The 12,087-nt window shown below is 42.6% G+C and overlaps 1 protein-coding gene across 1 annotated transcript; it reads left to right on the top strand.

Moving 5' to 3' along the window:
* Positions 1-4,279: 4,279 nt before the first annotated feature.
* Positions 4,280-10,829, top strand: hspb8 (heat shock protein family B (small) member 8). The gene is made up of 3 exons (XM_033043102.1): positions 4,280-4,792; positions 5,678-5,741; positions 10,332-10,829. The coding sequence occupies exons 1-3, from the start codon at positions 4,399-4,401 to the stop codon at positions 10,501-10,503; spliced, it is 630 nt and encodes a 209-aa protein (XP_032898993.1). The 5' UTR covers positions 4,280-4,398; the 3' UTR covers positions 10,504-10,829.
* The last annotated feature ends 1,258 nt before the right edge of the window (positions 10,830-12,087 follow it).

Below are 12,087 nucleotides of genomic sequence, written 5' to 3'. Positions count from 1 at the left end.
AAATTCATTATAATTCATTGGGCAACTACCTCATGTTTTCTTTTGATTGCAATAATTAATAGACAGAAGGGTCTGAGGTTCCCACATTGGTCTCGTCAGACACCTCAGAATCCACAAAATCTGAGTGGAAGCAAGTTATTCTCAAAGGACTGCCTAAGAAGAAGAAAAAACTTTTCAACCATGGGATATTCTAAGTTATTTACCACAAATGATTTAAATTAAATTCTCAAAACACCTATACAAAACAGTTAGCAAAGAAGGCCATTTCCGTACATTGAATCCATCCTCGGCCCACCGAGTCCGCACCGACCAGCGATCCCCGCACATTACAGTATCCTACAATAGGGACAATTGTTACGTTTACACCAAGGCAATTAACCTACAACCCTCTATGTCTTTAAAGTGTGAAAGAAAACCGAAGATCTCGCAGAAAACCCAAGCAGGTTACGGATCGGACCGGGTCTCTGGCACTGGAAGCACTTGTAAGGCACCAGCTGTTACCTCACCGGGCCACCCCTGGAGCCATTCCTTTTCTCAGCTTATTCTCAATGTAACCTTTTCCCCCCACATTCCAATCAATACCCAGACTCTTCATCTCACCCACACCAGGGTCAGTGTAGGCTTGGCAATTGACCTACCAACTCACAGCTGCTGGGATGTAGGAGATAACAGGAGTCTCATGGGTAAATCACAGGATGACATGGAGAACATATACACTCCACACAGATGGCAGCTTCCATGTGGAGATGAAATAACTTGACCTTTCAGGCCAATGACCCTTTGATAAACAGAGATATTGTCAGGTCATTTCTCCGCAGGTATTTCCAGCACTTTCTGTTTAAACATGATGCATGAACTTGTTGGGGCAAACTCCAAAGCCCAAACTGGCACCACTCAGAGTAAGTCACACTGTGAAGCCATCTAAATGTAGTTTGACTGCACAACAATCATTTCCAGAATTGTGAGAAGGTAAGATGAGCAAGGAGGACACCATCTAGCCACATTGTCCCGTCTAGCCAAAGAAATGTGTAAGAAGGAACTGAAGGTGCTGGTTTACACCAAAGATAGAAACAAAATGCTGGAGTAACTCAGCGGTACAGGCCGCATAAGGTCATAAGGAATAGAAGTAAAATTAGGCCATGCGGCCCATCAAGTCTGCTCTGTCATTCAATCATGGCTGATCTATCTCTCCCTCCTAACCCCATTCTCCTGCCTTCTCCCCATAACCTCTGACACCCGTACTAATCAAGAATCTATCTATCTCTGTCTTAAAAATATCCACTGACTTGGCCTCAACAGCCTTCTGTGGCAAAGAATTCCACAGATTCACCACCCTCTGACTGAAGACATTTCTCCTCATCTCATTCCTTAAAGAACATCCTTTAATTCTGAGGTTAATATGACCTCTAGTTCCAGACTCCCCCATTATTGAAAACATCCTCTCCACATCCATTCTATCCAAGCCAAGCCAAGACATCCACTCTATCCAAGCATTTCTGGAGAGAAGGAATGGGTGACATTTTGGGTTGAGACCCTTCTTCAGACTGAGTGAAGGATCACGGCCTGAAACGTCACCCATTCCTTCTCTCCAGAGATACTGCCTGTCCTGCTGAGTTACTCCAACATTTTGTGTCTACTAAAGAATGGGTTGACTCAATGTCTTAACTTCAAAAACAGACTTTATTCGCAATACAAACCCCCTCCGGTGATGGATACCTAGCTTACATACAAATGCACTCCCATAATATTCCTTTCAAAAGTCTGATGTATGTTCCAACACACACAGCTAAAGTGGTTTCCTCTCCCTCTGCATGTTCAGTGACTGTTCTTTCTTATCCGTTGTGTGTGCTGTTGATGCCAGTGGGGCGGTATGGTTCCCATAACCAGTGGTTTTGTGTATTTCTGACGTACGATCAAAATTGGTTTGGGGACGCAGGGAGCACCTTGTATATAAGGTCATAAGTGATAGGATGAGAATTAGGCCATTCGGCTCATCAAATCTACTCCGCCATTCAATCATGGCTGATCTATCTCTCCCTCCTAACCACATTCTCCTGCCGTCTCCCCATAACCATTGACACCCGTACTAATCAAGAATCTATTTATCTCTGCCTTAAAAATATCCATTGACTTGGCCTCCGCAGCCTCTGTGGCAAAGAAATCCCCAGATTAATCACCCTCTGACTAAAGAAATTTAACCTCATCTCCTTCCTATAGGAAAGTCTTTCAGTACTGAAACTTTCACCTCTAGTCCTGGACTCTCCCACTAGTGGAAACATCCTCTCCTGATTTCGCCTGCCTCTTGATTTCTGTCACACTGCACCCATACTACTCATGTATAGGAATGAACTGTAGGTGATGGTTCACACTGAAGATAGACACAAAATGCTGGAGTATCTCCGTGAATTATATTATATTTGGTATTTTTCTCTTTGCACTTCACTTGTACTTGGCCTGATTAAACTCAAGTATAATATGATAACCATATAACCAAATAACAATATAACAATTACAGCACGGAAACAGGCCATCTTGGTCCTACAAGTCCGTGCCGAACAATTATTTTCCCTTAGTCCCACCTGCCTGCACTCATACCATAACCCTCCATTCCCTTCTCATCCATATGCCTATCCAATTTATTTTTAAATGATACCAACGAACCTGCCTCCACCACTTCCACTGGAAGCTCATTCCACACCGCTACCACTCTCTGAGTAAAGAAGTTCCCCCTCATGTTACCCCTAAACTTCTGTCCCTTAATTCTGAAGTCATGTCCTCTTGTTTGAATCTTCCCTATTCTCAAAGGGAAAAGCTCGTCCACATCAACTCTGTCTATCCCTCTCATCATTTTAAAGACCTCTATCAAGTCCCCCCTTAACCTTCTGCGCTCCAGAGAATAAAGACCTAACTTATTCAACTTTTCTCTGTAACTTAGTTGTTGAAACCCAGGCAACATTCCAGTAAATCTCCTCTGTACTCTCTCTATTTTGTTGACATCCTTCCTATAATTGGGTGACCACAATTGTACACCATACTCCAGATTTGGTCTCACCAATGCCTTGTACAATTTTAACATTACATCCCAGCTTCTATACTCAATGCTCTGATTTATAAAGGCTAGCATACCAAAAGCTTTCTTTACCACCCTATCTATGTGAGATTCCACCTTCAAGGAACTATGCACGGTTATTCCCAGATCCCTCTGTTCAACTGCATTCTTAAATTCCCTACCATTTACCATGTACGTCCTATTTTGATTTGTCCTGCCAAGGTGTAGCACCTCACATTTATCAGCATTAAACTCCATCTGCCATCTTTCAGCCCATACTTCCAAATGGCCTAAATCATTCTGTAGACTTTGGAAATCCTCTTCATTATCCACAATGTGAGATTCCACCTATCTTGGTATCATCTGCATACTTACTAATCCAATTTACCACACCTTCATCCAGATCATTGATGTACATGACAAACAACAAAGGACCCAACACAGATCCCTGAGGCACCCCACTAGTCACCTGCCTCTAGTATCTATACTAGAATATAATATAGTCTGAAGAAGGGTCTCGACCTGAAATATCGCCCATTCCTTCTCTCCAGAGATGCTGCCTGTCCCGCTGAGTTACTCCAGCATGTTGTGTCTATCTTCAGTGTAAACCAGCATCTGCAGTTCCTTCCCTTTGGTAGAGACGGGGACAATGTGGCCAGACGGTCGTGTAAAGGGCCCGTCCCACTATCGCGACCTTTACAGGCGACTGCCGGCACCCGTGATGGGTCGCTGGAATTTTCAACATGTGGAAAATTCAGCAGCGACCAGAAAGGCTCTGGAGACCTCTCACGACCATAGCAGACCTCTCGTGACCATACAGGCTGCATGGTCATGAGAGTTCTCCTACGGTCCTGAGAGGTCTCCAAAGAGTCCTGGCGTCTTTCTGGTCACCACTGATTTCTTAACATGTTGAAATTTCGGCGACCTATCACAGGTGCCGGCAGTCGCTTGTAAAAGTCGCGTAAGTGGGACGGGCCCTTTACCCAAGTTGAAGTGTTTGGTACTTTTCGCCGTGAGTGCCGGGTTTGTGAGTACGTTTGTCAGCACACGAGCGCCGGCAGCGGTCCATGAAGCGGACACATCGTCGCCCACTGGAGCCGGCGGCTGGTAAACAAGGATGAGCGGCGCTGCTTGAAATAGCCGGCGGGGAGGCAGGGCGAAGCGAGGGATGGCTAAACTTGGTCAGCACACGTAAGAGGAGAGCGCTCCCGCGGGCGGGCCGGCCCGCATTCCTGCGCATTGCTCATAGATCAGATTTTACTGATGACAACTGCCGGCGTCCTCGCCTCCCCCAACGCCAGTATAAAGCAGCGGGTCGGTGAGCTGAGAGGGGCAAAGAGTGCGTAGCCATGGCTGAAGGTCAGGTCCCCTTCTCCTGCCAGATCCCCGGCAGGCAAAGGAGCACCAGGGACCCTTTTCGAGATCCTCGCTTCCTGGAGGAGGACTTCGGCATGTCGCCCTTCCCCGACCACTTCACGGCCGACTGGCCCGACTGGGCTCGCCCCAGGCTCACATCCACCTGGCCCGGCCCGCTGAGGTCGTCCTTCAACGGGGCAGCAGCCCGCGATGCCGCTGCCGCCGGCAGCCCGTCGCCGCCCCACTACACGGCCCGCTACACGGGCTACCCTGAGACCAGAAGCCCACTCAGCCCCGGCGAACCCTGGAAGATGTGTGTCAACGTGCAGAGCTTCGCCCCAGAGGAGCTCACCATCAAAACCAAAGACAGCTTCGTGGAGATATCAGGTCAGTTGGGGGCTGAGAGGGAGAGCCGACCCTTTCACCCACTATGAGGTGGGCAAGACCACTGCTCTTGGGCTGAAGCTAAACTGTGAGCACCAAGGTCAGGACTGGTTAACCCTTCACCTGACGCCACCCATCTTCTTCCTGGCCAGCTGAGAGCTTCCAATGTTGTGTTTTCCTTTGCTGACTGTCAATATCAGATGGTGGAGATTTGTAGGAAGGAACTGCAGATGCTGGTTTAAACCGAAGATAGACACAAAAAGCTGGCGTAACTCAGCGGGTCAGACAGCATCTCTGGAGAAAAGGGTCTTGGGTCGAGACCCTTCTTCAGACTGAAGCTGTTTCATCAGCTTTTTGTATCTATTATTGGTGGAGATTGTTGTATTGGAGAAACATTAATTGCCAGCCTAATAGTACAAGTTATTTGCCAGATTGGGTATTTCACGGTGGATCATTGGAGAATATTTTTCAACGGGGTATGTTCATTTTGAGTAAGTCGAAACATGAAATTTGACAGAGTCGTTTAAAGAAGTGTCCTTGCTCAGTTTCACACCCATGTCCCCAAAGGCAGGTGGAGGGTGAGAGAGAGAACAACGGTGTGTTATAATGTTAGAGGGTTTTGCTATGCATTGGAGAATGTTCGATGTTGAAACATGGGTGGGTTGAACCAGATGCTGTTCCAGTGTTCAGGCCATCAGAATCCCAAGAGACATCATTGTGACGTTGGAGCATATAGATAATTGGCCAAAGAGCAGCTGAGAACTTGGCCCCCAATCGCGGAATTAAGTGGCCAAGGCGGAAGTGCTGATGTCGACAAATTCCTCTGTGGGTTGAGATCATCGAGCATGTGCGATACTTCCCTGACCACTCCCTTTGTCTCATTCTCAGGAAAACATGAAGAAAAGCAAGAAGAAGGAGGAATAGTCTCCAAAAACTTCACCAAAAAAATACAGTAAGTAGCGACTGCTATTCAATACCTGGAAGAGCTCAAACTTAGTGTGATTTTTTTTTTTTTTAAGTTTACTGTGTCAGCCAATGGATTGGCAGCCTTTTGTTTTTTTTAAGTTCTCATTGTCAGTCCAAGTTGAGCATGGGCCAGAAAAGAGACAGAGAGAGAGTACCCATGAACTTGAGATTCTTTGTCTGTAATTCCCGACCTTATTTGGTGAGTGTACCAGTTGGAGTATCATTCTGGAAAGTCACATCGGTTTTAACAAAAGGGAGCCCACACCAAGCCCTGACCGGCAGTTAGAGTGGCAGGACTGGAACACAATGGTCTCACTGCATCCACGTAACTGTCCGTTCAAAACTCCAATTGGATACAAAGGTAGACACAAAATGCTGGAGTAACTCAGCGGGACAGGCAGCATCTCTGGAGAGAAGGAATGGGTGACATTTCGGGTCGAGACACTTCTTCAGACTTGACATCATTCAGTCAAACCTCCAATTGATGTCCCTAAATCCTGAGGTTCCCTTTCACATTCTTAAATCTTCTTAATATTGATGCAATCAATAATTTATTTTTCCATGTTTGCAGTAGGAGTTTAGTTGATCTGTCAGCTTGTATCTTTTATATCAATTTATTTTAAATGCACTGATGGATTTGTTAAAATATCAGCAGAGAATGTTCAAACAAAAAAAATAATATGTTAACATTGTAGGTACTAAATCAGGAATAGTATATATTTTAAAAAATGCTTCTTTGACAGATGACATCAGACCCATAAAACATTTGATTTTTTAACATTGGACCCAATTGTTTTTGGAACTTAATTCTATCAGTATTGGCCGTAATAGTTTAGATTAAAGAGCAAAGTTTATTCTTTTTGTTGAAAAGAAGGAGTGTTTAATCCAACATACGTTTTTTTTTAAAGTAAAAATGAATGAATATCATTCTTTCAACTCTGCGACTGCAGACGTGAGGATTTGAGCAGAAATGTAGAATTTTGTGTCTGTTATCTTGAGCATGAGAAAAACTAGTAAAAATCATGAAAATAAAATAAAGATTGGATACGATCTGTATCTCAGCAGTATCTCAACAACTGATTTAGAGTTTAGCATTGTGGTCTGTTAACACAATGTTGAACAGATATAGTAGGCAATATGTTTCAGCATTTGCCATATGTTGTAATTTTGTCATTCATTATGTCATACGTTAAAATAAGCAATAAATGTAACTGAGCAACAACTTGGCAAGCATGTCCATATGACCCCCATGCCCATGAAATGCATGATTTTGTACATTTCAAAATTCTAGTTTTGCTTGTCATAAACAGAAAGGTTCGTCCAAATTTTCTTCACTGATGTAATACACCCTTGAGGAAAGTTGTTAATTTTCCCTGTGAACTTTGCCAATTTATGCACTGCAATTCTGGTGTAAACACAATTTTACTGGAAGAGTTTTAATAAATGACATTCAACATTCAGCATTTTAAATTTAGGCTGTCATCAAATACATTTATACAATTTGCTTTCCAAATAATAAAACCTATTAATCTCTGGAAAAGCATTTATTAAAGACACACTGTTTTCACAAAAAATCTAATTAACCAGCTATAAACATTTAAGGAAAGTGAGAGTCCGGAGACCCATGTATAAAATTGATTTCATATCCACGTCAGGTGCAGCTGAACATCAACAGGATTTAGATATCAATATTGCATACTTCAAAACAAAACAAGATTCAAACTATGTTTTACTTTGACTGTAAAGTCCATGAGCCATGTACTGTATGCATGTTCTCTTGGTAATCTCTACTCATGGGGTCATTACCCCAATAATGACGTTTCTCCTCATAACTATAGTTTCTAATCATTTGTGTCAACGAGGTGTCTCTTGAAAATGCTTCTTTCCTCATTTCCCCACATGTCTCAACCCTAGTGGGGTTTTTTTGTCTCTCATAACTCAAAGAAAAAGACACTGGAAAGTTGTTTTGAACATCTTTTTTAACAGTCCCTTTTGACTTCCTGTGTCTCCCCTAAATGTAACATTTTCTAGGGGTTCTTTCTGTCTCTGCAGAGGTTTGCTGGTCTGCCAGCCTCTTATGATCATACAACACATAATCAGGCCCTTCCACCCAACGCATCCAGGCTGACCACACTGCTTGTCTAAGGTTATCCTATTTACCTGCTTTTGACCTATCTACCTCTAAACCTTTCCTACCTGTATCTATGCACTGGTCCAAATATCGTTGCAATGATGTTATTGTACCTGCCTCAACTACTTCCTCTGGCAGCTCATTCCATATATGTGCCAACCTCCGTGTGCAAATGATGCACCTTGTGTTCCTATTGAATAGTTCCCCTCTCACCTTAATTATGAGTTACAGAAGACCTGGAGAAACCCATACAACTTCAAAGTATCTGGTTCAATAGCTTAGTAAGTTGAATCCAGAAATGTGCTGAAGGCAACATATGCTCCTAAGAGACATGTCTGCCTCCAACTATGAGTATACTGTGATCAGCCTCAGAATCAAAACAGGCCAACAGAATGTTTGTGCCAAGACTGATGTGAAGATGAAAACATTTCAGCTGACGACATTCAAGCAAATCGATTTTTTTCCAAAGCAAAAGAACAAAATCCTCTTTAAATACTAATACTGAAGCTAAATACATTAAAAAAAGCTAAAAACTAAATACTAAAAACGATTTAATTGAACATATTACTATCTATGACCTCACATTCTTCTGTTTAATACATTTTTCACAGAAATTGTTATCTTCTTTAAATTTCACATTTGTGCCTGATTAAGCAGGATCGGGGTTCTTGAAATAAATAGGGATTTAGAGTCAATTCAGATCAAAACGTAGCATTAAATAGAGTTCCTCAGTGATCTAATCTAAATCTCTTGTACTCACCCTGTTCATGAATAAATGGAGGTGAATACTCCAAACAATAATATAAGATTTGCTTGAGACATCGGACCTGATTCATGACATTCAGCAGGGTTTGGATTTATAAAGCACATAGTCTAGAGAATGGCAGGCGCATTTTAATATGGCTGCAAGTATAAAAACTGGCATTAGGAGAGAGCATGTTGCATCATTTGTCAGTATATCCCAAATTCTTTTACAGTTAATGAAATATTTTTGGAAGGTTGTTACATTGTAATTTTAGTAACTTAGTAATTAATTTGCATCTCATAAGCACCCCTAAAGTGCAGTGCAGCACAACCAAAATGTATTGGGACATGTGGAAAGGGACGGAATATAACACTGAAGTCCGCCATTTTACTGGAATTTCCAGCGGTTCAGAGGCCATGGCCATTCTACAGGATTTCTCTAATTGAATTTAATTTCTCAATAGGTTCATAAATTCATGTGATAGGAGAAGAATTAAGCCATTTGGCCCATCACGTCTACACCGCCATTTAATCATGGCTGATCTATCTCCCCCTCCTAACTCCATTGTCCCACCTTTCCCCCTGACGCTCTAAGTATCTGGGATTGTTTACAAAAGGTAGACCTCAATCAGTCCCATCTTCAATTGCAGTTGATCACGTGATATCCAGCTGCTGCAGATAATGACATTATTACATATATCATTTTTTTAACTTTAACAATGATATTTTTAGGCTTGGAACAAAACAGGGAGAAAAAAGCCAAAATTAAATTTAAACTGGTATTTCTCAGGCAAGCTTAAACAATTTCACATGATGTTGCCAACAATGCAATTGAATTGCTACGGCACTGAAGAAGGTAATTCAGAATTACCATCGAGAATAAGCCAACATAAGGTTCATAAGTGATAGGTCAAATTGCCTAATTCTGCTCCTATCAAGTCGACACCGCCATTCAATCATGGCTGATCTATCGTTCCCCCCAAACCCCATTCTTCTGCCTTCTCCCCACAATCCCTGACACCAATACTGATCAAGAATCTATCTATCTCTACTACAAAAATATCCATTGGCCTCCACAGCCTTCTGTGACAATGAATTCCCCAGATACACCACCCTCTAATTAAAGAAATTCCTCCTCATCTTCCTAAAGGAACGTCCTTTAATTCTGAGGCTTTGACCTCTGGTCCTAGACTCTCCCACCAGTGTAAACATCCTCTCTACATCCATTCTATCCAGACCTTTCACTATTCGGTAAGTTTAGTCTATTCATCTAGTTATGCATTCTCATCAGCCTCATTTTCGCCACACTCTGTCATAAGTTAGTCTGTCTCATATACTTTTCTAATTCTCTGTTGGAACACCTGACTGACTCACTCTGATTCTCTAACACTTTGATTCATCACCCTTTCAGGCAGTAAATTTGAGACCACAGCATAAGAACAGTTTTTTAATGCACTCCCCAACTTTTGGATTGTGCCAAAACCTTAACCCTTTCCCATTCATCAATAGGAATAAATAATCTGCATTAACTATACCTAGGGCACCCTTGATCTTCTACATATGTTAATGTTTCTTCGGCCAAATTATGTCCTGAATACATTAAGCATAAACTGCCAAAGAGTTGACTAGCAACTAGGTTAGGGATATGAGATGTGGTGTGAAAATCCTGATCAATATTTTTTTATTTCTCTGCTTCTCTAGGCTGCCCACCGAGGTGAACCCCGCCACTGTTTTTGCATCTTTGTCTCCTGAAGGAGTCTTAATCATTGAAGCCCCTCCTGTAAGACCACCTTGCTACTTCTATGGGGATGACAGCATGAGCATCGATGCAGAAGAAAATGGATTGAGAGGCCAGGAGCAGACTGTTTCTTAATCTTAACTGACTCTGAAATGACCTGTCAAATATAAAATGTGCCTAAAAACAGGGTTATTACTTTTATATGAGGCGACAAGGGCTGTATATAAATCATTGTTTCTTTACTTTGATACTTCTAGATAGTCTTACGGAAGATATTGATCTGTTTTGGTATATTTTGTATATGAGAAGACTGTGTATTGATTGTAGGTTTTCCTGCACAATAGCATGTATTTTATATGCTGTAAAATAGGAGACTGGTTCAGTACCAATCCTGTAAAAAAAAGCCTTTCATTGTTGATTTTGAATACATCTTTGATTAAAAAATCTTTGATTTGTTTTTATTGCTGTGAAAATTCTGTGATTTCTTTCCACTTAATGGCATTAAGAAGGAGGACCTGATACGTGGGTTGATATACAGGCTTATTAGACTCTGAATCGAGGTTGGTAGATTGGCCGATCTCTGATAAAAGTAATTTTGACATGAAATGGGCTCAGACAGTTTAAGTTTAAATCCCAGTCAGCACTGCGCCAGGGAATAAAACCACCGTCAACTTAACATTAATTGCATCAGACGGACCACAGCATCAGCCGTATGCTTTGTCATACAAAAATTGTCATATCAGTCTACTAGAGAGTGCCCCCGTAGAATCTGGGAATTTTACATTGAACCTTTTATGTATCGGCCCAATGCCCTTGAGAGACATCTATCTATATTATCCTAAAACTCTTCCCTTTGTTCTTGTGTCTGTGTGGGCTAGGGTTGTGTCAGCTTTCTGTCAATCTCCTTAATTTCTATCTTCTTCCAAACGCTAGGGCACAGCCTTCCCATTTTCACACATGCGATTGACATTTTTCCCGCGGACGCGATACATATCTTCCCGTTGCATTTCAACCTATATTTCCCAAGTTACTAATCTTTTGAAAACTTAAAAAAATAAATTAAAGTTCTTCAAGCTCACCCATTTTGAAGAAAAAAATGCGGAGACGCACGCTCCGTGCTCGAGAGGCACTCCAACCCGCTCGGCCCCGCAGGGATCCATCGTCCTCTCCATCTCTACCCTCCCTCTACCCTCCCTCTTTACCCCCCTCACCGCCCTCTCCCTCTCTACCCCTTCCCTCTCTGCCCCTCTCCCTCTCTCTTTCCCTCTACACCCTCCTCCTCCTCACTCTGTACCCTCCTCCCCTTCCTTCTACCCTCCCTTTCTATCCCCCTCACACTTTCCCTCTCCACCCCCTCCCCGTCCCTCTCTATTCCCCATTTCCCTCTCTACCCGCGCCTGCGCAGTTGGGGGCTATGCGTGAGTGGATAGGGTGGGGGATGGGGGAAAAGAAGCAAATGAAAGCGTTACTTGAAATTAAAAAAAGCAATGTTCAAAGCCTGGGTTGTAAGCTGACCAAGAGAAATAAAAGGTGCTGTTCCTCCAATTTGCGTTTGGCCTCACGCTGACTAGAGCAGGCCCGGGAGAAAAAGGTCAGTTTTGGAATGGGAAGGGGTTGATTCATTGACCTGATCCATTATAATACATTTGACATCAACGCTACATTTGTGAAGGTCCCAGAACCTGACTGCTGTTAGACAAAGTTCCCAGGTTCAATATA

The sequence above is a fragment of the Amblyraja radiata genome, chromosome 25 (genome assembly GCF_010909765.2).
Source record: "Amblyraja radiata isolate CabotCenter1 chromosome 25, sAmbRad1.1.pri, whole genome shotgun sequence".
NCBI classification, from domain to species: domain Eukaryota; kingdom Metazoa; phylum Chordata; class Chondrichthyes; order Rajiformes; family Rajidae; genus Amblyraja; species Amblyraja radiata.
This window is presented reverse-complemented; position numbering and strand designations above follow the sequence as displayed.